This window comes from Mercenaria mercenaria, chromosome 6 (genome assembly GCF_021730395.1).
Source record: "Mercenaria mercenaria strain notata chromosome 6, MADL_Memer_1, whole genome shotgun sequence".
NCBI lineage: Eukaryota > Metazoa > Mollusca > Bivalvia > Venerida > Veneridae > Mercenaria > Mercenaria mercenaria.
In genome coordinates, this window is record NC_069366.1 from 39,667,499 (window position 1) to 39,694,524 (window position 27,026).

General features: G+C 38.2%; 1 protein-coding gene across 1 annotated transcript in view; it reads right to left on the reverse strand.

Moving 5' to 3' along the window:
• The window catches only part of LOC123549116 (kinesin-like protein KIF28), a 463,589-nt gene that overhangs the window by 327,277 nt on the left and 109,286 nt on the right, over positions 1-27,026 (reverse strand). The window contains 3 exon segments of the mRNA XM_053545663.1: positions 4,759-5,012; positions 14,548-14,626; positions 20,179-20,303. Of these exon segments, the coding sequence (XP_053401638.1) occupies positions 4,759-5,012; positions 14,548-14,626; positions 20,179-20,303 (458 nt within the window).

Below are 27,026 nucleotides of genomic sequence, written 5' to 3' on the forward strand. Positions count from 1 at the left end.
TTTTGGTAATTCAAGGGCCATAACTCCAAGACGCCTGGACCGATTTGGCTAGTTATCAAACTTGGCCGAGGTCTTATGGTCAAACACATTTTGTTTAAGTTTGGTGAAAATCGGATGACAAATGTTCAACTTAGAGTGCGGACAAGCTTTGTGACAGACAGACACACACACACACACACACACAGACTGGAGTAAATCAATATGTCTCCCACACCACTGTGTGGTGGGAGACATAAATATTCTAAGTCAATGAAGTTCATTACCTCACTTTCACAGTTTCACACATTCCAAGGAATTAAAGGTAGTTATTACATTAACAAAACATGTAAGAAGATCTTTTGCAACCAAGCAGACTTGGTTTGACTGGAACTGTTCATGAGAGGTAATGGGAAGTGCAACAGCCCTCACACTCCCTAGCAACAGCTTTATGTCATAAACTACTATAGTCAGTATACAGCAAGCCTCAAGAATTTTTAAATAAAACTAGATGATGCTTTTGTAGAAAAGTCCATGCCCCCTCCCCACAATGCATAGAAGTAAGAGGCAAGAAGTAAATATGGGACAGGAGTGTAGTCAAGACACTGATGGTTGACTGCAATAGGGATCATCTATGCGGCATGTCCAATCATCCTATGAAGTTTCAACATTCTGGGTCAAGTGGTTCTAAAGTTATTGATCAGAGATGGTTTTCCAAGGTCAGGCCCATGTGACCCTGACCTTTGATCTAGTAAGCCCAAAAATAGTAGCGGTCAACTACTCTGTAAGCCCTATTACCCTATGAAGACTGAAGGTTCTAGGTCAAATAGTTCTCAAGTTATTGATTGAAAATGAAGTTAGACGGACATATGACCCCTGCGACCTTGACCTTTGATGGAATGACCAAAAAACAGGTTCCAGGTCAAATGGCTCTCAAATTACCGATCGGAAATTGATTTCCATGTTCTTCCATGTTCTGGAAACTGTAACCTTGACCTTTAATAAAGTGACCCCAAAATCTATAGGGGTCATCTACTTTGCATGTACAATCATCCTATGAAGTTTTAATAGTTTGGCTCAGGTGGTTCTCAAGTTATTGATCGGAAATGGTTTTCCATATTCAGAACCCTGTGACATTGACCTTTAATAGAGTGATCCCAAAATCAATAGTGTTCCTCTACTCTGCATTAGAGGTAATAGGCAAAAAGTAATTATGGGACATGAGCGAAAGTCAGACACTGATGGTTGACTGCAATAAGGATCATCTATGTGGCATGTCCAATCAACCTATGAAGTTTTGACATTCTGGGTCAAGTCCTGGGGGTCACTTGTTATATGAGTTACATAGGAATAAATACTTAAACAAGAGCTGTCTCCGTAGGATGACACATGCCCCCGATGGCACTTTGAATGAATAGTTATGGCCGATGTTAAGAGTTTAGGACCTTTGACCTATGGAGCTGGGTCTTGCGCGCGACTGTGTCACACATTCATGCATAGTTACTTTAAAATCCATGCATGAATGACAAAGATATGGACTGGACATGCCCATCAATGCACTATCATGAAAAATGATCTTTAACATCTAAGTGTGACCTTGACCTTTGAGCTATGGACCTGGGTCTTGCGTGTGACACGTCATCTTACTGTGGTACACATTCATGCCAAGTTATTTGAAAATCCATCCATCGATGACAAAGATATGGACCGGACACGCCCATCAATGCACTATCCTTTAACATCTAAGTGTGACCTTGACCTTTGAGCTACAAACCTGGGTCTTGCGCATGACACGTCGTCTTACTGTGGTACACATTTATGCCAAGTTATTTGAAAATCCATCCATCGATGACAAAGATATGGACCGGACACGCCCATCAATGCACTATCCTTTAACGTCTAAGTGTGACCTTGACCTCTGAGCTACGGACCTGGGTCTTGTGCACTGCACATCGTCTTACTGTGGTACACATTCAGGCCAAGTTATTTGAAAATCCATACATCGATGACAAAGATATGGACCGGACACGCCCATCAATGCACTATCCTTTAACGTCTAAGTGTGACCTTGACCTTTGAGCTACGGACCTGGGTCTTGCGCACTGCACGTCGTCTTACTGTGGTACACATTCATGCCAAGTTATTTGAAAATCCATCCATCGATGACAAAGATATGGACCGGACACGAAAATTTCTTGTCTTTTAGCTCATCTGTCACATAGTGACAGGGTGAGCTTTTGTGGTCACTGTTCGTCCGTCCGTCCACAATTTCCTTGTGAACAGGATAGAGACCACATTTTGTGATTGATTTTAATCAAACTTGCGCTCAACTTTTATGGGCATAATCTCTCGGTTCCTTCTGTAAACTTGCTAGATCCCATCATGGGTGCCAGAGTTATGGCCCCTTAAAGGGCCAAAATTTGCTGTTTTTGACTTGTGAACATAATAGAGACAACATTTTGCAATCAACTTTAATCAAACTTGCACACAACTTGTGTTGGCATAATATCTCGGTTCCTTTCAAAATCTGGCCAAATCCTGTCATAGATTCCAGAGTTATGGCCCCTTAAAGGGCAAAATTTGCCATTTTTGGCTTGTGATCATGATAGAGGCCACATTTTGCAATCAGCTTTAATAAAACTTGCACACAAGTTGTATTGGCATAATATCTCGGTTTCCTTCGAAAACTGGCCAAATCCCATTATGGATTTCAGAGTTATGGCCCCTAAAAGGAATCAATAGCGACTGAAATTTTGCACGCTTGTTCAAATTTATTCGAAAAACTATCAGGCAGTTTCTAAAATATAGGCACCTTTACGCAAAATTTTGGGTGAAGCTCGGTTTTGCGTGTTTTACGTTCATAAATCGTTTGCCTCCAATGTAACGTCAATATTTACTTGACAAATTATATATCATTGGAGAGATAATTTTAATACAAACTTGAAAATAAAGATTTTTTGTCGTATTTTTGTTGTATATAAAAACGTTACTAAAAATCCTGTCAAGTACGTCATTTTGCGCTCTGCTGAAAAAATGACGTTAGTGGTCATGTTTGATGACTTATAGCTGCAAAATGAAGAATAACAGAGAATTGGAAAAAATACCAGTCAATCGGAAATATCATGAACTTTAATTTGGCAAAATTTCATAACAGTCCTTTGAAAATCGTTAAGTGGCGCATATTACCTTAATATCAAACCAGAATCTCAGTGATATGTGAAATAGAGAGAATAGATAATTATACCCCCACAAAACGAAGTTTGTGAGGGGTGGGATGGGGGATATATAGGAGTGAGCTTGGCGGTCGGTCGATCGGTCCGTTGATTTTCATGGTCTCTTGATGATAACTCATAAAAGGCTTGACAGAAAGGCAAAAGGCTGAAAATACAGGTCAAATTCGAATTTGGGGTCAGTAGGTCCAAGGTCAAGGTCACAGCTGCTGGATGATAACTTGAGAAGGGTTGGCCCAGGATCATAAATTTTGGTACACAGGTGTAACATCATGAAATACAGGTCAAGTTCTTCTTTGAGGTCAGTAGATCAAATGTCAAGGTCACAGTGACTCGGAACAGTTAAACAGTTTCCGGATGGTAACTTGCGAACGCTTGGGTCTAGGATTATAAATTTTTGTACACAGGTGTAACATGATAAAATACAGGTCCAGTTGAACTTTGAGGCTAGAAGGTCAAAGATCAAGTCAAAATAACATGAAAAACGGTTTCCAGATGATAACTTGAGAACGCTTGGGCCTAGGATCATGAAAATTAATAGGGAGGTTGGTTATGACCACCAGATGACCTCTAATGATTTTGAGATCAGTAGGTCATGGGTCAAGGTCACAGTGACCGGGAACATTTAAACAGTTTTCGGACAATAACTTCAGAACGCTTTGGTCAAGGATCACGAAACTTAATACGGAGTTTGGTCATGACCAGCAGATGACCTGTATTGATTTTGAGTTCCAAAGGTCAAAGGACAGAGTGAACCAGAACATTTAACCTTTTTCGGACAATAACTTGAGAATGCTTGGACCGAGGATCATGAAACTTCACAGGGAGGTTGATGGTGACCAGAAGTTGACCTCTATTGATTTTGAGGTCAGTAGGTCATAGGTCAAGCAAGTTCAGCTTTAACATTGGCTTAGTTCTGTGGCAAGGCCATATTGTTGGGGTATAATTTGTCACTCATGTGAAAACTCTAGTTTCCATAACCGTCACCCGTCCGTCACACTTCATTCCCGATCAATACCTGGAGAACCATTTGTCCTAGAACCTTCAAACTTCATAAGATGGCAGGGCTGATGAAGTAGATGACCCCTATTGTTTTTGGGGTCACACCATCTAAGGTTAGGGTCAAAGGGGCCTGAACATGGAAAACCATTTCCGATCAATAACTTTTTTTCACCTCAGGGAGCATAATAAATATCAAAAGCCTATGCCTTGCAGCTCAGGCAAGAAGATTTTTGTAGTTTTTTTCCTATACAAGCCTATGTAAAACATAAGACCCCCCAAGGCAGGGCCTCTATTCACCCCTGGAGCATAATTTGAACAATCGTGGTAGAGGACCACAAGGCGATGCTTCATACCAAATACCTAGGTCTTGCGGTTTCAGACAAGAAGATTTTCAAAGTAATTTCTGATACAAGTCTCTGTAAACTAGAGACCCCTCAGGGCAGGGCCTCTTTTCACCCCTTTTGACGGATGCACGACACATGTCACAAGACACACGAGGAGCGGTCACAAAAGCTCACCATGAGCTAATAAGTTATCATATAGGCTTAACCTTGTTCCATTCTTTTCTCTATTTCCGCATAGCTCCCAACAGGTACTTTCTTCAGTCCTTCCACATAGAACATTCCTAACTTAGGGTTCTGTCTCACACTAAGACCACCTTTGGGATTATCTTTGGACAGAAGGTCTCTCACTTGTTCGTTGTATATTTCCAGCATGGAGAACATAACCTCATATCGTTTGTTTGCATCATCATTGGCTTCCATGGTCTTGAACAGCTCATCACAGGTAATAGGCACAATACCTCTGAAATACAATATATATTTAAATCATATCAAACACTGTAATAATGATAAAAATGTCTCCCCATTGTGGTACTTCATCCTCGTTATACTAAAGAGAAAATATTCTGAAGACAAGACATTTTTTTTCTTTTTTCAGCTCGGTGGCCCCTGACGAAATCCAAGCAGAACCATTTACAAGTCTGATGAAGATCTATCAAGTGGTTTTTCAGTAGGTCGCTTATCTATTTTTAACCCTAGAGACTCATGAATAGGACCACATGTCCCTATCTGAAAAATTTCCAGTGAGAACCTTACAATGATACTACAGACCAAGTTTGATGAAGATGTAGTCAGGGGTTCGTGAGAAGTCATTTAAAGGTTTCTTTATTTTCAACTCTAGTGGCCTCTCTATGTGAAATATGTTAAGCACTTTGTGTATTTTTCACTAAATCAAGGGCCATACCTGTGGTCTGATTGAGTGAAATGCCAAACCACCAGGTGCTTAACTTCACAATGTCATGCTATATAACAATAACCTAACGTTTTACGACTCTGATCAATTACTTTTTGAGATACATGCTACACAAACTTGTATGCCCTTTATGCATATTTTTGACAATCAAGGCCCATAACTCCTTGTTTTTTTACGGCTTGATGTTACAAGATTCATGAATACAGGGTGAGGGTTCCTGTCTATAAGGGCCATGCCAACCTAAACAAATACATACAATGTTTAAAAAAGCGCCGCGTAATCTCTTGGTGATAAGAAAATAAATGTTTTTCGCTGAGGGAACCGGCCTGTATTAACAACTAACATAATGTATAAATCTTTCCACCTGAGATTTGATATTTATTTAATCACTGGTATAGTATTTTTTGATTATTTCGTGAATGCTCAATTTTGGCCTCTTTATTAAATGTTCTACTTGTTATTTTTTTACATTAACCATTCCCCATGCCTGTGTAATTTCTAGTTTTTGTTCAGGTAGAAAGTGTCATATGATAGGCATGTTTCTGTAACTATACAGTCTCTAGTGGCAATAATGTAGGTACAATCACTATATCCGAATATGGATATTTTACAGTTTATTAATTAAATAGTTGCGTATTCTTGTGACTATGGTGTAATTTTATAATCACTATTTTCCTAAATTCTTTATAGGTTTTCACCAGAATGCATTGATTATCGTCACAATTCGAAAGTCTGTGATAGGTGAAAATGGGTGGTTATAGTACCTGATCCAGTATCCAGTTTTGTCTTAACTACTACTTGTATAGCTAAATTTTCTAATACAGACAACATTACTTTTTACATCAGTCAGTTTTCTTATCATAATTGTCATTTCCTATTGTTTCATGAATTTACATCAAATACTTTTTGTGCTGGGCACATAAAAGGTAAAAATGTGCATTTTTTACAATTTCAGGGGCCATAACTTTCAAAATAGGGGTGGAGCCAGCCAAAAAAATAAGAGATGTGCAAGTTTGTTTCATGATGATAAAGACTTATGCAAGTTTTCAACCGTTTATATTAAATGCTTTTTGAGCTAGGTGTGTCACAAGGTGAAAATGTGCATTTTTGACTATTTCAGGGGCCATAACTCTGAAAATAGGGGGCGGACGACGGACGGCGGACACAGGGCAATCACAAAAGGACAAACAGTTTTGTTTCAACAGTGCTAGACCTTTAAAAACGTAAGTTCACTTTTAAAACTCTTGAATAATATAGTGAATACAGAATTGATAGAACTGTTAATTCTGAATTAATTTTGTATTATAATATTATCAGACTGTGGTGGTGCTTAATGCATTATTTTGGTAGTGCTCAACTAAAGTATATTATACTTACTTCATTTGAACATTCAGATGCGGTGACTTTGTGTTTACATTTAAATTTGGAATATTTGAATGGCACTTTTCTGCATGCCAGTTCATTCATTTCATTATTACGGCTTGATGTTACAAGATTCATGAATACAGGATGAGGGTCCCTGTCTATAAGGGCCATGCCAACCTAAACAAATACAAACTTTTATGCCCTTTATGCATATTTTTGACAATCTTTGTTTTTTTATTTGTTTTGGGTTTAACACCATTTTTCAATAGTATTTCAGTTATGAAACAGTGGGCAGTTAACCTAACCAGCATTCCTGCATTCTGTATCAATACCAACATGTTCTACGCAAGTAACTGCAAACTTCCAAACATGAATCAGAGGTTAAGAAAAAATTGTTTCAGACATAATGTCTGAATTAAATCTCCACAGAGGACATTCCCCTGCCCAGGGATCTAACTCAAGACCCTGCAATTCTTGGACAGACAAGGGCAAATGCGTCCGCGCATCCTACCAAAATTTGGGGGAGCACAAAAATGCATAGAAAATGTAATGACTACTTGGTTTTTATTCATTTTGCTGAATTGCAGGTATTGTTTGTTTGTTAATTGTTTGTCTGAATATGTTTTCTCCTCTATTTTTAATATGAATATGTTTCCTATGTTGGCACTACATTGCAGTAAACTAATCAAGGAGTAATTTAATAACAGCAGACAAAAGACAGAAAGACTAGTCAAATGTTCAACAATATTTACGCTTCAGTTGTATTTGAAATAAACCCTTCACAAACATGACCCTTTTTGAAGCCTTAACAGAAAAGCAATACAAACAGAATTTTAAAAGTTTTAAAGTGTGCCATAAATAATAAATGATTAGCTATTCAAGCTAATCTATTGATCTAAACAGACTAATATCAGTAGCTCCATTTATGCTTCAAAGAGACTCACTGTCCTACACTGAAAGGTCTGTGTTTGTATGTATAACTAGAAGATGCTTTTGTAGAAAAGAACATGTCTCCCCTGAACATATCATAAGTCAATAGGGGGATGTAGCCAAAGTCAAAGTGACACTAATGGTTTCCTAAATGTTTTTTGAAATGCAATAGAAATAATCTAGGTCATCTATATGGACATGGTTTTCAATGTTCAGGTCCCAATGTTTTTCAGGGGTGGTTTGGGTGGGGGTGGGGGTTGGGAGGGCAGACACAGACCACAGACATACTACTCAATAAGTCCAATCCTGCTAGGAAGTGTCAAGATTCTGTTATTCTGCATGTCCAAACATTCTATGAAGTTTCCCAGTTCTAGGTCAAGTGGTTCTCAAGTTATTGATTGTAAACTGTTTTCATGTTTCAGGGCCCTGTCAGCTGGACCCTTCACCTACTAACCCAAAAATTATTAGGGACAATCTGCTTGGCATGTCCTATAATCCTTTTAAGTTTCAAGGTTCTATGTCAAGAGGTTCTCAAGTTACTGATTGGAAACACTTTTCCAATTTCTGGCCCCTGTGACCTTGACCTTTCACTGAGTGACCTCAAAAGCATGAGGGGTCATTTACTCTGCATGTTCAATCATTAAGTGAAGTTTCATGGTTCTGGGTCAAATGGTCCTTAAGTATCAGTATCAGAAATGGTTTTCCATGTTCTGGATCCTGTGACCTTGACCTTTAAAAGAGTGACCCCAAGGTCAAAAAGAGCCACCTACTCTACATGTCCAATCATCCTATTAAGTTTCAGCTTTCTGGAGCAAGTTGTTCTCAAGCTATTGATCTGAAACAGTTTTCCATGTTCTTGCCCCTGCAACCTTGACGTTCACCTGAGTGACCTCAAAATCTATAGGGATCACCTACTTGGCATGTTCAATCATCCTATGAAGTTTTAACATTCTGGGTAAAGTGGTTGTGAAATTATTGATCAAAAATGCTTTTCTATATTCTGGCCCTGCACATTTACCTTTCACTGAGTGACTCAAAATCAAATGGGGTCTTCTATTTTTGCATGTTCAATCATACTGTAAAGTTTCAAGGTCTTGGGTCAAGTGGTTCTAAAGATATTGATCAAAAACAGTTTTGCATGTTCTTGCCCCTGTAACTTGACCTATAACCTGACCCAAATATCAATAGGGGTCATCTACTCTGATTGTCCAATCATCCCATTTAGTATCAATGTTTTGGGTCAACTGGTTCTCAAGTTACTGATCAATGACAATTTTCCATGTTTAGGCCCCTGTGACTTTGACCTTTGATAGAGTGACCCTTAAAATAGTACGGGTCATCTACTCCATAAGCTCTATCACTCTATGAAGTTTTAAGGTTCTGGGTTGAAAAGTTCTCAAGTTAATGATAAAACAAGGAGCTGCATTCAATAAATGCTCAATGCCCCCAGTGGCATCCTTGTTGATACAAAGCAACCTAAATCCAAAACGAGGTCAAGTTCAAGGTCAAACTGAGTTCAGGTGATGTCTGAAGACGAGGAATGGTTACAGGTTACATCTGCATTAGTATCAAGTCATTATAGTTAGGGGTATTGATGCTAGACGAAATGGTCCCATTTGGTTAACCTCGAATGGATCGATGGATGAACAAATGAACTGACGGACGGACAGACAATAACTATACGCCTCCCGCATCAGTAGATGCTGGGGGCATAAAAAGGGTTTTCCATGTTCTGGCCCTGTAACTTTTGATCTACTAATTTCAAAATCAATAGAGATCATCTATTCTGCAAGTACAATCATCCTAGTAACAATAATATGAAGTTTTAACATTCTGGTTTTCCATATTCTGGCCCTGTGACCTTGACCTTTGATCTACTGATCCAAAAATCAATAGGGGTCATCTACTAGGCATCTGCAATCATCCTATGAAGTTTCAAGGTTCTGGGTTAAGGTTAGAGACCACCAATTGTTTCCCCATAGACTTACATTATAACATTATGGCATGTACAGCCTTCCATACATCGAAACATTTATATCTAATTACAAGTTTTTCAAGAACTATCATAGTTCTACCAAAACATCCAATGAAAAACATACGAATAGTGACACTACTGTGATGTTTACATTGTTGGCATAGTGGGAGAAATTCGTTTGATAAAGCTTGTTTTTCAATATACATAAAATGTAGCAAATTTTGTCAAAATATATAATAGAATACTGTAAATGCAGTGAAAAAATATCAATTTTAAAAAAAAACAAGAGGACCATGATGGTCCTGAATCGCTCACCTCTTCCCACATGACCCAGTTTTGAGTATGACGTTGTTTTTTTTCTATTATTTGACATAGTGACCTAGTTTTTGAGCTCATGTGACCCAGTTTTGAACTTGACCTAGATATTATCAAGATAAAAATTCTGACCAATTTTCATGAAGATCCATTAAAAAATATGGTCTCTAGAGAGGTCACAAGGTTTTTCTATTATCTGACCTATTGACCTAGTTTTCGAAGGTACGTGACCCTGTTTTGAACTTACCTAGATATCATCAAGGTGAACATTCTCACTAATTTTCATGAAGATCTCATGAAAAATATGGCATCTAGAGAGGTCACAAGGTTTTTCTATTTTTATACCTACTGGCCTAGTTTTTGACCGCACGTGACCCAGTTTCGAAACTGACCTAGATATCATCAAGATGAACATTCAGATCCATTTTCATGAAGATCCATTGAAAAATATGGCCTCTAGAGAGGTCAAAAGATTTTAATAATTTTTGACCTACTGATCTAGTTTTTGACCGCAGTTGACCCAGTTTCAAACCTGACCTAGATATCATCAAGGTGAACATTCAGACCAACTTTCATACAGATCCCATGAAAAGTATGGCCTCTAGAGAGGTCACAAGGTTTTTTTATTATCTGACCTACTGACCTAGTTTTTTAAGGCACATGACCCAGTTTCAAACTTGACCTGAATATCATCAAGGTGAACATTCTGACCAATTTTTATGGAGATCCATTCACCAGTATGGCCTCTAGAGAGGTCACAAGGTTTTTCTATTTTTAGACCTACTGACCTAGTTTTCGACCACACATGACCCTGTTTCTAACTTGACCTAGATATCATCAAGATGAACATTCAGACCAACTTTCATACAGATCCCATGAAAAATATGGCCTATAGAGAGGTCACAAGGTTTTTCTATTATTTGACCTACTGACCTAGTTTTTGACGGCATGTGACCCACTTTCGAACTTGACCTAGACATCATCAAGATGAACATTCAGACCAACTTTCATACAGATCCCATGAAAAATATGGCCTTTAGAGAGGTCACAAGGTTTTTCTATTATTTGATCTACTGACCTAGTTTTTGATGGCACATGATCCAGTTTCGAACTTGACCTAGATATCATCAAGGTGAACATTCTGACCAATTTTTATGGAGATCCATTCACAAGTATGGCCTCTAGAGAGGTCACAAGGTTTTTCTATTTTTAGACCTACTGACCTAGTTTTTGACACACATGACCCTGTTTCGAACTTGACCTAGATATCATCAAGATGAACATTCAGACCAACTTTCATACAGATCCCATGAAAAATATGGCCTTTAGAGAGGTCACAAGGTTTTTCTATTATTTGACCTACTGACCTAGGTTTTGATGGCATGTGACCCACTTTCGAACTTGACCTAGACATCATCAAGATGAACATTCAGACCAACTTTCATACAGATCCCATGAAAAATATGGCCTTTAGAGAGGTCACAAGGTTTTTCTATTTTTTGACCTACTGACCTAGTTTTTGATGGCACGTGACCCAGTTTCGAACTTGACCTAGATGTCATCAAGATGATCGTTCTGACCAATTTTCATGAAGACCTTGTGAAATATATGGCCTCTAGAGAGGTCACAAGGTTTTTCTATTTTTAGATCTACTGACCTAGTTTTTGAAGGCACGTGACCCAGTTTCGAACTTGACCTAGATATCATCAAGATGAACATTCTGACCAACTTTCATAAAGATCCCATGAAAAATGTGACCTCTAGAGTGGTCATAAGCAAAAGTTTACGGACGCACGCATGGATGCACAGACGACGGACGACAGAGACCGCGCGATCACAAAAGCTCACCTTGTCACTTTGTGACAGGTGAGCTAATAAATCACTTTCTAGGTTTGTTTACATGACTGACCAATCAGAATGCACAGATGTTACCTTATTCCCAGGTATACACTTACCTCATTCCCAGTAAGTTCCCTGTACTTTATTGATCGGAAATGGCTTTCCATCATCAGGCCACTGTGATCTTGACCTTTAATAGCGATCCCAAAAACAATAGGGGTCATCTACTCTATAAGCCCTATCAACTTATGGAGATTGAAGGTTCTAGGTGAAATGGTTCTAAAGTTATTGATCGGAAATTAAGTGTGACAGACAGGCGGACGGACAGACAGGGCAAAAACAATAAGTCTCCCCCAGTGTGTGTGTGTGTGTGTGTGTGTGGGTCGGGGGCACACTAGTGACAGATGAAGGTGGCAGATCACTGATCTACACATTGAAGTGGCACATTATGACTTGTTGTTTAAGGTAGCAGATTAAAGTAGCAGATAAAGGGTTATCTACAGATCAAAGTGGCAGATTATGATCTGTAGATTAAGGCAGCAGATTAAGGTGACAAATCAAGGTGGCAGATCAAGGATTATTTAAACCACTAATCTCCAGGGGTAGATGTGGCGGCACCTAGACCTGGACTAGACATTATATTATCTAAAAACAGCTAGTGTGCCATAGTACATTAGAATAGCAACAAAACACTCAATATTGAGCATGTCTTGTTTGTTGGTACTGCAAGTTTTTATCATAAACAAGAGGGGTGGGGTACTAAGGACCTAAACTGCTCACCTGACTTAGTTCTTACCCATGTTACCAAGGTAACCTAGTATCCAATTTGACCTAGACTTCACAACAACAAATATTCTGATCATATATTATGTGAATCAGGTAGAAAATAAACCAAGTTTTCAATGATTTGACCTAGTGACCTAGTGAATCCAGATGACTGAATTTCAAACCAAGTTTTTGACTTCATATAATCCAGTTTTAAAATGGACCTAGATTTCATCAAGTCAAACATTCTGACAAAATTTTATGAAGATCATATAGAAAATGTGGCCTCTAATGTGTTAAGCTCTATTCACAAATGGCAAACTGCAGCTAGATAGCAAGTATTTGAATCTTCCAGTGCCAATCCGACTGCAGGTGATCGAAATCAGACTGAGGCAAGTTAGTTTTTTGGTCATGGGATGACATCCAGGTAAGTTTTAAAGAAAAGTTAAAATTCAGTGGCAACCAGACACTTTTTGGCCTGTTGAGTGCCTGCTGACACATTGCCAGAGCATGATGCATGCACAGACAGATGGATGCATGCTCATACAATGAACAACCATTTGGACAATTATGTCTTTGCTTCCACAAGCGGGCTTGACAAAAAATGCAGCCTCTATTGCATATGAATACGAATAGTTTATTGCATTAAACAATTTACATTGTTTCTAGCAAATATACAAAGTACAAAGGTAGCGCATGGTAGAATATAAATTCACAGTAAACATGTAAACATCAAAGATGGTTAACAGAAGAGTACATAAATACAATACTAAAGTTGACATTTGGTTGATTTTCTTTAAATAATGTCTGGTAGATAATAATATCAGTATGGTTTTCTTGTATTACGAGAATTAACGAAATTCAGAATATATTGTGAAACAAGAGCTGTCACTAATGGTGACAAATGCCCCCACAGCGCCTTGACCTTTGACCTGGTGACCCCAAAGTCAGTAGGGGTCGTGTACTCAATAGGTACTATCAGCATGTCAGTGGTTCGCGAGTAAAGTTCCTTCATGCAAGAAGTTAACGTTGTGACGAACGAACCAACTAACAGACGGACAGTTGAAAACTAATATGCCTCCCTTTGGGGGCATAAAAAGAACGGACTAGTTCCCCCTTCACTTGAATGCAAAGTACAAAAATTTAGCAAGGCATTATAGGTTTTCTTGATTTCGAAGATAAAAGAGTTTCAAACTTGTTCAAGGATGGCCAGCGGCAGAAGTAATTAGATAAATATTTTACTCATAAGTCTCTGTATTTAGGGCATATCAAAAGAAAATGATATTCAGATTCTACTTGGTTCATGTCACAAAATCTACAGAGTCTATCGTTTTGGGGCATATTTTCGTATCTTCCCGATTGAATAAGTAAGTTATGTGATGATGTTCTGAATTTCGTAAGAGAAATTCTGTATTTACTTTCTGGTATACATGAAAAATATTGCCCTGTACTGAAATCATGTTTAAAAAGAACATAAGACTGTAAGCTGCTCAAATTGTTAATTTCACTATACCATGTTTGCTTGTAAATGTCAAGTATTCTATTTTTAATGGCGACAAAAGGTATGTCTATTTCAAATTGGTGATCCCAGACATATCCAAATCCATTGGTGTCTAAAATATTTTTAATTTGAAAGGCCCACGTTTTCTGTGAGTGAGTTCTATGAAAGTCTACATCCTCTTTCAACATTACAAATGTTTGCTTAACAAGTGAATTACTTCCTTGTTTGAGCATACACAAGCTGTGAACAGACAACAGATGGTGGACGGATATTGAGCTATCACAATAATGCCCTGACTGCCAGATGGGCAAGAATCAATCTCCACCTATAGTGGATGACTAAACTAAAAAGTACAAGCAAGAGACCCAAATGAAAAAGAATTATATAATACTTACTTATTTTTACCATATCCAACCATGGAGTAAGATTTCCCAGATCCAGTCTGTCCATAGGCAAACAATGAACAATTGTAACCTGGAAAATAATAACTAGAGCTATCTCTAAAGGCAATTAATACCACAAGATGCCACTTTGATACAGGGAAAGAAAAATGTTATGACCTCTGACCTTCAATCTTGGACCAAGTGACCTTAGGTGTACACTCTGCAGGTAGTCGTTAACAGTTGATAATTATTAGTTTTATGAAAATCCTTCAACTGTTTAAAAAGATATGGTGTAGACATAAATTTAAGCTATTTGATCTTTGACCACTGTGACAGTGAACTGAAAACTAATTACCTTGGTTCTGCACTTTGCATGTGCCAGGTCTGGATTAAGTTTACTACTGGTGTTGCTCTGTTTTCATTGAATTTATTATATTTTTGGTCAAAACTGAACTTTTCCTGCAGGTTGTGTACAACAACTTAATCCACAAACCCAGAGTAGACTTGTATTTACACAATGATGTACTGATTTGTCCTACCCTGGTTATTGAAATCCAATCATCATTTTTGACCACCGATATTCTACATTCAATGGTATGCAATTACTGAATGAATTGCCAGTCAATAGTCAAAACTATTGCCCAAGTTCCAAAAGACTGAGGGTCAATAGGTTGATACTTCAATTGACTAGCAAGCCATTCCACCAGTGTTTTATTAGTTATTTGATAAGTTGCAACTTGGTGTCTTGAGTACCAAGGGATTGAGCGTTTTACTTGGAGATAACCAAACTTTGACTTAAACTGATATTAAGTGCATATACCTTCAGGGCGGGACCAGAAAATGTGTTTGAGATAGGACGGAAGAACGAATGGAAGAACAAACGGATGAACAGATGGACAGGACAATCACTATATGCCTCCAGCATCAGTAGATGCCGGGGGCATAAAAAACAACGCTTAAATCTAATTTCTAATGACTTCTTGAATGGTTTTGCTAGTCTCATTCAATAAGTGAATACAATATGATCTAAGTATCTGTTTTTTTTTCATCAGCATTTCTTTCTAACTTCACTTCTTCAAACTTTTTTATCCATCATAAGGATCAAGCTATTCAGTTTCTGCTCACTTGGACAAAACCAGGATAGCTGTCATGTACATGATAGAAATCTTGTCCCTAAATGGTAATTATAAGACACTGTATTCATAAATGTTTACAGGCTTTCTGTTGAAGTTTTAATGACAGTTTGTTGAGCATTTTAGAGAAAGTAATTGTAAATTTCTAATAAACTTGCAATCAATAAGTAATTTCAGCCAACTATTTATGTCCTTACTCTATTGATCAAGGATTATCAGACATTCACTGAACCATAATAGGATAAGTTTCTTTCTCAAATTAAAACCTTCCTACCACAAAATGACATAAGTATAGATAATACAACTTGCAAGAAATAAACTTTTAATTAAGATTTTAATTTAAGATTTTAGAATGATTCTCCTTTTTTTATATGCAAGCAAGACAAATACAACTAGAGATACGTTTGAGTAAAGTGCATGCCTCCTAACAACAGAGAGTAAAGTACATGTCTCACAATACCACTAGTAAAGTGCATGTTTCCACATACAGCTAGTAAAGTGCATGTTTTCCAACACCACTAGTAAAATGCATGTCTCCCAATACCGCTAGTAAAGTGTATGTTTCCCAATACAGCTGGTAAAGTACATGTCTCCCAATACCACTAGTAAAATGCATGTTACCAACACCAATAGTAAAGTGCATGTCTCCTAATACCAGAGAGTAAAGTACATGTCTCACAATACCGCTAGTAAGGTGCATGTTTGAACTTTCCCAATACAGCTAGTAAAGTGCATGTCTCCCAATACCACTAGTAAAGAGCATGTCTCCCAATACCGCTAGTAAGGTGCATGTTTGAACTTTCCCAATACAACTAGTAAAGTGCATGCCTCCTCACACCAGAGAGTCAAGTGCATGTCTCCCAATACCACTAGTAAAGAGCATGTCTCCCAATACCGCTAGTAAGGTGCATGTTTGAACTTTCCCAATACAGCTAGTAAAGTGCATGTCTCCCAATACCACTAGTAAAGAGCATGTCTCCCAATACCGCTAGTAAAGTGCATGTTTGAACTTTCCCAATACAGCTAGTAAAGTGCATGTCTCCCAATAGCACTAGTAAAGTGCATGATTCCCAATACCACTAGTAAAGTGCATGTCTCCCAATAGCACTAGTAAAGTGCATGTCTCCCAATAGCACTAGTAAAGAGCATGTCTCCCAATACCACTAGTAAGGTGCATGTTTGAACTTTCCCAATACAGCTAGTAAAGTGCATGTCTCCCAATACCACTAGTAAAGAGCATGTCTCCCAATACGGCTAGTAAAGTGCATGTTTGAACTTTCCCAATACAATTAGTAAAGTGCATGTCTCCCAATAGCACTAGTAAAGTGCATGTCTCCCAATAGCACTAGTAAAGTGCATGTCTCCCAATAGCACTAGTAAAGTGCATGTCTCCCAATAGCACTAGTAAAGTGCATGCCTCCTAACACCAGAGAGTCAAGTGCATGTCTCCAAATAGCACTAGTAAAGTGCATGTCTCCCAATAGCACTAGTAAAGTGCATGTCTCCCAATACCACTAGTAAAGAGCATGTCTCCCAATACCGCTAGTAAAGTGCATGTTTGAACTTTCCCAATACAGTTAGTAAAGTGCATGTCTCCCAATAGCACTAGTAAAGTGCATGTCTCCCAATAGCACTAGTAAAGTGCATGTCTCCCAATAGCACTAGTAAAGTGCATGTCTCCCAATACAACTAGTAAAGTGCATGCCTCCTAACACCAGAGAGTCAAGTGCATGTCTCCAAATAGCACTAGTAAAGTGCATGTCTCCCAATAGCACTAGTAAAGTGCATGTCTCCCAATACCACTAGTTAAGTGCATGCCTCCTAACACCAGAGAGTAAAGTGCATGCCTCCTAACACCTGAGAGTAAAGTGCATGCCTCCTAACACCTGAGAGTAAAGTGCATGCCTCCTAACACCAGAGGGTAAAGTGTATGCCTCCTAACACCTGAGAGTAAAGTGCATGCCTCCTAACACCTGAGAGTAAAGTGCATGCCTCCTAACACCAGACAGTAAAGTGCATGCCTCCTAACACCTGAGAGTAAAGTGCATGTCTCCCAATACAACTAGTAAAGTGCATGCCTCCTAAGATATGTGGATCGCAGGGTCATGAGTCTGATCCCTGGGTGGGGCGTGTGTTCTCCATGGCGATTTGATAAAAGACACCACGATCTGATTCAAGAGGGGAGAACAGGTTTGTAATGGTACAGAACTCAGTTACATGACTGAAATACTGTTGAACAAGAGTGCAAGAATGTCACAATATACGCCCGTCACAGCAAATTTCTTTACTCTAGCACCTGTATTTGCAAATGGAATTTTAATTTTGTGGTTGTTTAGTAATAACTAAGTGTTTTGTTTTTCTAAGTCCACAAAAAAACTCCTTACCAGGTACAGATACCTTAAAATACACCTAAAATTGGAAAGTAACATCTATGTTGTACCACAGAAAAGTGGTCTTGGTTTTTCCCTACGGTCAATTATAAAAAAGTTACAATATAAGTTATTTATAGTAACAACTAAGGGAAGTTAATCTTAAAAAAAAAAAAAAAAAAAAAAAAAAAAAAAAATCAAAAAAAATTGTAAGTCCACACAAAAATCTTTACCAGGTAGAGACTGGTCAAAATACACCTCAAAATTGGATGTAGCATGCATGTTGTACTACAGAAAAGTGGTCTCGATTTTTCCCTACGACTAGTAATGAAAAAGTTACAATATAAGCTATTTATAGTAACAACAAAGGGAAGTAATTCTAAAGAAGGGAACTGCGCATGACACTTCGTCTCATGATGGTGTATAATTGTGTCAAGTTACATCAAAATCCCTCCATGCATGAAGAAGAAATGCTTCGGACAAAGTCATTCTTGTATCTGACCTTTGGCCTCTAAGTGTGACCTTGACCTTAGACCAAGGGACCTGGTTCTTGCGCATGACACTACGTCTTGTGGTGGTGAACATTTGTGCCAAGTTATATCAAAATCCCTCTATGCATGAAGAAGAAATGCTCCGGACAAGGTTTTCATTCTTGTATCCTTTGACCTCTAAGTGTGACCTTGACCTTAGACCTAGAGACCTGGTTCTTGCGCATGACACTCCGCCTCATGGTGGTGAACATTTGTGCCAAGTTATATCAAAATCCCTCTATGCATGAAGAAGAAATGCTCCGGACAAAGTTTTCATTCTTGTATCCTTTGACCTCTAAGTGTGACCTTGACCTTAGACCTAGGGACCTGGTTCTTGCGCATGACACTCCTTCTCATGATGATGAACAATTGTGCCAACTTTCATCAAAATCCCTCTATGCATGAAGAAGATATGCTCCGGACAAAGTCATTCTTGAATTTGCCCTTTGACCTCCAAGTGTGACCTTGACCTTAGACCTAGGGACCTGGTTCTTGCGCATGACACTCCGTCTCATGATGGTGAACAACTGTGCCAAGTTTCATCAAAATCCCTTCATACATGTAGAAGATATGCTCCGGACAAGGTCTGTGGACGCCGCCCGCCCGCCCGCCCGCCCGCCAACCCGCCCGCCCGCCCGCCCGCCAGGGGCGTTCCCATAATACGTCCCGTTTTTCAAACGGGCGTATAAAAATGGTGTTAAACCCAAAACAAACAAGAGGGCCATCATATTGCTCACCTGAGTATAGTTTCTTGCTTGAACAGTTTAAAGTTTCTACTAAATAAATACAGGCAAATACTGTGCATGTGTGTTGAGGTGGGGATGGGGGTGCGGGAAGAGGGGATAGAGGTAGGGAAAGACATTGTGGGAATGATGTGATATGACAATATCAAACATGAAGATTTTTTAAATTTTCCACTAGATAAATAAGTGGATAAGTGATCACACCTTCTAGTGGCAATGCTTTTTGATGAAACAGAATAATTTGTACAATCTTCGTAAAGGGCCACATAAGAAACATCTGTGTAAATTATTTTAAAGCTGGACCTGCTGTTTCTGACTAGATTATTTTGTAAGTTTCCAATATATACATATAGGGAAAAAATGGCAACACCCCAAGGTGGCACTGTTTTTGACAAATCAAAACAATTTGAACATTCTTGGTAAAGGGTCACATAAGGACCATTAATGTGAAATTATTTTCAAATTGGGCCAGAAGTTTTATGAAAGAATATATATAAAGTTTCCACCAAATTCAAAACAGCAGTTAAGAAGATGTCATTTGAAGATTTTTTATTTTTAGCTTTGGCAGCAACTTTGTGCAACAATTTTAGTAGACCACCGGGTCCCAAGGAACATCCAGGCAAAGTTTCAGCAGCTTCTGCCCAAGGTTTCAGAGGAGATGTTGTTTGAAGAAAAGTGTGGAAGGACAGGCAATAGACGGATGGACAGACACCTGATGGTGAGTGATCACAACAGCTTAACCCAAGCACTTTGTGCTTGGTTAGCTAAATACGGAGAAGATCCATGCACAAATGGACAATTGAATTTCTCAGTTTCCTTATGTTTGGCAAGAGCATGACATTTTCAAATTCAGATACACATACAGTACCTTCAAATGCATTGTTGAGGACTCCTTGCCCAAGGTTTTCAAACACAATCCTTTGACTAGCATACGTGCTTCCAGGTTTTGGTTCTGTAGTTCCATCTGGTGATGTATGGAACCCATCATGTGACCTGAAACCAGAAATCTTCAAGTAAGTTGACGTGACTTAAGCTCAGTTTTTATGAGTATACACATTGTTCCTGAATATGATAAGGATTAAGAGTGAAAGGACTATTTCAGTGCTTGATAGTAATTTAAGTGGGCTAAGAGGCTGGCAGCTTCATTCAAATGGATGGGTAAATTGACATGCAATACCTGGCAATAGCACAGAGGTTAAGAAGATAAAGGGGGAACATCAAGTAATTCCTATTTGACCTTAGATTCTGACATTCCACCTCAACATTGAACCAACAAGACCAAAAGTGGACTTCTGCACATTGCCTCATTTATAACGGTTAACATTTGTAGCAATTTATTTAGGCCGCAAAATACTCCTCAATCTGACTTTTGATCTCCATATGCAACCTTGATCTTGAACCTAGGTGACCTAAAAGATTCTGCATGTCGTCTCACTATGGTGAGAATTATATTGTTCTAGGGGGGTAAAAATACACAGAGCAAACACAAAGACTTCTGCCACTGACAGCATATACAGAATCATGACAATACTGTATGACGCATACCTTCTGCAAAATTTATATGCTTGATAGAGTAAAAAAAAATAGATAACACTGAAAAAGATAATTATACACATTAAAATTCTGGTAAAATATGGATGTCCCCTTTTGGAATGGCTGAACTGTATTAAATGTACTTGGTACAAATGTAGTTGTAAACTAAGTGTAGTCAAGAAAGCGCTAACTCGCATAAAAATAATCCAGTAAATGCACATGTCCACTTTTAACTGATGATGTACAAAGGGTGATCTAGAATTAACTAGACTTTTATTATAATTAAATATGACAAAACAAATATTTTCTTTTCTAAACTATACAATATTTCCCTCACTCATGTACAAAATTTCAAGTTTGTGCACCAAATACTGGCAGTGTTACCATCATCAGAAAATAGTAAGGGTAGCAAACTGTGGGCAACACCAAATACTGGCAGTGTTACCACCATCAGAAAATAGTAAGGGTAGCAAACTGAGGGCAACACCAAATACTGGCAGTGCTACCACCATCAGAAAATAGTAAGGGTAGCAAACTGAGGGCAACACCAAATACTGGCAGTGCTACTACCATCTGAAAATAGTAAGGGTAGCAAACTGAGGGCAACACCAAATACTGGCAGTGCTACCACCATCAGAAAATAGTAAGGGTAGCAAACTGAGGGAAACACCAAATACTGGCAGTGCTACCACCATCAGAAAATAGTAAGGCCAGCAAACTGAGGGCAACACCAAATACTGGCAGTGCTACCACCATCAGAAAATAGTAAGGCCAGCAAACTGAGGGCAACACCAAATACTGGCAGTGCTACCACCATCAGAAAATAGTAAGGGTAGCAAACTGAGGGCAACACCAAATACTGGCAGTGCTACCACCATCAGAAAACAGTAAGGGCAGCAAACTGAGGGCAACACCAAATACTGGCAGTGCTACCACAATCAGAAAACAGTAAGGGCAGCAAACTGAGGGCAACACCAAATACTGGCAGTGCTACCACAATCAGAAAACAGTAAGGGCAGCAAACTGAGGGCAACACCAAATACTGGCAGTGCTACCACAATCAGAAAATAGTACTTAAGGGCAGCAAACTGAGGGCAACACCAAAGTGTTACTGCCATAGCTTTTCTCGAGTTCAATAAGAGCTAAAGTCGATTATATAAATATATGGAATTCATATGAGATACTAGTGATGGAATATGCAGAACCTGTCAATCATTTCATACTAATTTGTTTTTATTAGTCTAAATCAAGAGCTGACAAGAAAAATGTCATTCAATCTTTGACCTCTAAATGTTACCTTGACCGATGAGCTAACTGGCTCACGATATTGCATCATCATCATACAGTGATATGTCTTCTTATTGTAGTGGTTATTTCTGCCAAGTTTTTCGAAGTATGACAATGCACAACAAAATTTTGGGCCAAAGTTGCTTTTGTGCACATACTTAATACTATTTCTTGTATTGATTTCTTCTCTACCGGTCCAAATTTGAAATTTGGTACTTCTGTCAGCCGTATTTTGTAGGTATGCTTTTTGAGCTTTTCCTTTCTAATAAATGTCTCCTTGCATTCCATATACAACTTAACTAGAGTCTTTTGTTCCATAAAATATAGAAATATGTTCTTCTCTCTACTTATAATACCAACAATTATGTGAGTAACATTCTGTACACTGGTCTAGGACACCATTTTAGTTATAAAACATGATTTGCTGTTTAAAGGTGAGCAGGAATTTCAAAAACAAGAAAAAACATCCTTAACCCTTAGCCTGCTGGCGGCGATTAGTTTTGCCTTTGCGACCAGTGCAGACCAAGATCAGCCTGCACATCCGTGCAGTCTGATCATGGTCTGCACTGTTCGCTATTCAGTCAGTAAATTTTCAGTAAACACCCCTTCGAATAATAAATGGTATTGCCCAAATTGAATGATGGACCAGTCCATTTTAGAAATTTAGCATGGTAAGGGTTAATAGCATGTTTAATTTTTTTTTTTTTTGATTTAACGTCGCACAGATACGTGATAGGTCATATGGCGACTTCCTCCATCATTAAAGAAGACCCCAGGTGCCCCTCTGTGCATTATTTCATCACGCCTGTAAAAAAAAAAAAAAAGAGTTAAAAAGGGACATAACTCTGTCAAAGTTCAAATCAGATGGTGTAGACTTTGATAGTAAATAACTATTTTGAGTTTCAAGTCAAAAGCTTTAATAGAAACAGAGATACTTGACTTTATCAAACATTTTAACCAAAAAAATCTAAGTTAAAAAGGAACATAATTCTGTCAAAATTCAAATCAGAGTTATGGGGATTGTTTCTCCTGGTGTAGACTTTGATGGTAAACAAGTATTTTAACGATAAAGTAAAAAAATTTGAAAGTAACAGAGATATTTCACTTTATCAAAAACTTTAACCAAAAAATCTAAGTTAAAAAGGGACATACTTCTGTCAAAATTCAAACCAGAGTTATGTGAATTGTGTCTCCTGGTGTAGACTTTGATAGTAAATAACTATTTTGAGTTTTAAGTCAAAAGCTTTAATAATAACAGAGATATTTGACTTTATCAAAAATTTTAACAAAAAATTCTAAGTTAACAAAAGATCACAGAGTGATCTTGGCGCCCACCACTGAGGCATTGAATTTCAATTCAGAACAAAAAAAATATGCAAGTGGTCCAAATTTGAAGGCTGTAGCTTGAGAAATATAAAAGTAGGTCACTAGGTCAATCTCAAGATCAAAGTTCATTTCTGTACACAAAACTACGCATGTGGTCCGAATTTGAAGGCTGTAGCTTGAGAAATGTGAAAGTAGGTCACTAGGTCAAAAACAAGGTCAAATTTCATTTCTGTACACAAAACTACGCATGTGGTCCAAATTTGAAGGCTGTAGCTTGAGAAATGTGAAAGCAGGTCACTAGGTCAAAAACAAGGTCAAATTTAATTCTGTACACAAAACTATGCATGTGGTCCAAATTTGAAGCCTGTACCTTCAAAAATGTGAAAGAAGGTCACTAGGTCAATGTCAAGGTCAAAGTTTTTTCCAGTGCACAAAACTATGCATGTGGTCCAAATTTGAAGGCTGTAGCTTGAGAAATGTGAAAGCAGGTCACTAGGTCAATGTCAAGGTCAAAGTTTTTTTTCGGTACATAAAACTATGCATGTGGTCCAAATTTGAAGGCTGTAGCTTGAGAAATGTGAAATAGGTCACTAGGTCAATGTCAAGGTCAAATTTCATTCCGGAACACAAAACTATGCATGTGGTCCAAATTTGAAGGCTGTAAGCTTGAGAAATGTGAAAGTAGGTCACTAGGTCACAATCAAGGTCAAATTTCATTTCGAGGTCACTAGGTCAATGTCAAGGTCAAAGTTTTTTTTCGGTACATAAAACTATGCATGTGGTCCAAATTTGAAGCCTGTACCTTCAAAAATGTGAAAGTAGGTCACTAGGTCAATGTCAAGGTCAAAGTTCTTTTCGGTACACAAAACTACGCATGTGGTCCAAATTTGAAGGCTGTAGCTTGAGAAATGTGAAAGTAGGTCACTAGGTCAATTTCAAGGTCAAAGTTTTTTTCAGTTAACAAAACTATATATGTGGTCCAAGTTTGAAGGCTGTAGCTTGAGAAATGTGAAAGTAGGTCACTAGGTCAAAATAAGGTCAAATTTCATTTCGGAACACAAAACTATGCATGTGGCCCAAATTTGAAGCCTGTACCTTTAAAAATGTGGAAGTAGGTCACTAAGTCAATGTCAAGGTCAAAGTTTTTTCCGTGCACAAAACTATGCATGTGGTCCAAATTTTAAGGCTGTAGCTACAGAAATGTGAAAGTAGGTCACTAGGTCAAAATCAAGGTCAACTCATGTCAATGTTCATCTTGCCACTCAAAACTATAAATGTGGTCCAAATTTGAATGTTGTAGGTTATGGACAAGAAGATTTTTTCCCTATACAAGTCTATATAAACCATGTGACCCCCGGGGTGAGGCCATATTTGACCCTAGGGGGATAATTTGAACAAACTTGGTAGAGAACCACTAGATGATGCTACATTACAAATATGGAAGCCCTAGGCTTTGTGGTTTGGACAAGAAGATTTTCAAAGTTTTTCACTACATAAGTCTATGTAAACCATGTGACCCCCAGGGTGGGGCCATATTTGACCCTAGGGGGATAATTTGAACAACCTTAGTAGAAGACCACTAGATGATGTCACATACAAAATATCAGAGCCCTAGGTCCTGTGGATTTGAACAAGAGGTTTATCAAAGTTTTTCCCTATATAAGTCTATATAAACCATGTGACCCCCAGGGCGGGGCCATATTTAACCCTAGGGGGATAATTTGAACAACCTTAGTAAAAGACCACTAGATGATGTCACATGCAAAATATCAAAGCCCTAAGCCCTGTGGTTTTGGACAAGATGTTTTTCAAAGTTTTTCCCTATATAAGTATATATAAACCATGTGACCCCGTGGCACAGCCACATTTGGCCCCAGGGATATAATTTGAATCATCTTGGTAGAGATAACAAATATCAAAGCCCTAGGCTCTGTGGTTTTGGACAAGAAGATTTTCAAAATTTTTCCCTATATAAATCTATGTAAATTATAAAAATAAACAAAGGGCTATAACTCACTCAAAAATTGTTGAACCAGTCAAAATCCCCCCAGTAGTTTCTGAGGAGATGCGATAACAAGAAATTGTTAACGGACGCACAGACGGACGGACGGACCACGGAAGCAGAGTGATTTGAATAGCCATCTGATGATGGTGGGCTAAAAAGGGGCATAATTCTGTCAAAATTCAAATCACAGTTATGTGGATTGTTTCTCCTGGTGTAAACTTTGATGGTAAACAAGTATTTTAAGTTTCAAGTCAATAACTTTGATAGTAACACAGATATTTGACTTTATCAAAAACTTTAACAAACAAGAGGGCCATGAAGGCCCTGTATCGCTCACCTGACCTACTGGCCTAAAGATCATCAAGATTAACATTCTGACCAAGTTTCATTAAGATATGGTCATAAATGTAGCCTCTAAAGTGTTAAATAGCTTTTCCTTTGATTTGACCTAGTGACCTAGTTTTTGATCTGAAATGACCCATTCGAACTTGACCTAAAGATCACCAAGGTTAACATTCTGACTAAGTTTCATGAAGATACAGTCATAAATGTGGCCTCTAGAGTGTTAACAAGCTTTTCCTTTGATTTGACCTAGTGACCTAGTTTTTGAACCCATCTGACCCAGATTTAAACTTGACATATATATCATCAAGATTAACATTCTAACCAAGTTTCATTAAGATATGGTCATAAATGTGGCCTCTACAGTGTAAATTAGCTTTTCCTTTGATTTGACCTGGTGACCTAGTTTTTGAACCTACATGACCCAGATTCAAACTGGACCTTGAGATCATTAAGATTAACATTCTGACCAAGTTTCATGAAGATACATCACAAAAGTGGGCCATAGAGTGTTAACAAGCTTTTCCTTTGATTTGACCTAGTGACCTTGTTTTTAATCCTACATCACCCAGATTCAAACTGGACCTTGAGATCATTAAGATTAACATTCTGACCAAGTTTCATGAAGATACAGTCATAAAAGTGGGCCATAGAGTGTTAACAAGCTTTTCCTTTGATCTGACCTAGTGACCTTGTTTTTAACCCCACCCTACCCAGATTTAAACTTGACCTATAGATCAGCAAGATCAACATTCTGACCAAGTTTCATGAAGATACAGTCATAAATCTTGCCTCTACAGTGTTAACAGGCTTTTCCTTTGATTTGACCTGGTGACCTAGTTTTTCACCCCAGATGACACAATATCAAACTCGTCCAAGATTTTATTGAGGGTAACATTCTGACCAAGTTTCATTAAGATTTGGCCCAAATTGTGACCTCTACAGTGTTAACAAGCTTTTCCTTTGATTTGACCTGGTGACCTAGTTTTTAAACCCAGATGACCCAATAATGAACTAGTCCAAGATTTTATTGAGGGTAACATTCTGACCAAGTGTCATTAGGATTGGGCCAAAATTGTGAGCTCTAGGGTGTTAACAAGCTTTTCCTTTGATTTGACCTGGTGACCTAGTTTTTGACCCCAGATGACCCAATATCAAACTCGTCCAAGATTTTATTGAGGGTAACATTCTGACCAAGTTTCATTAAGTTTGGGCCAAAACTG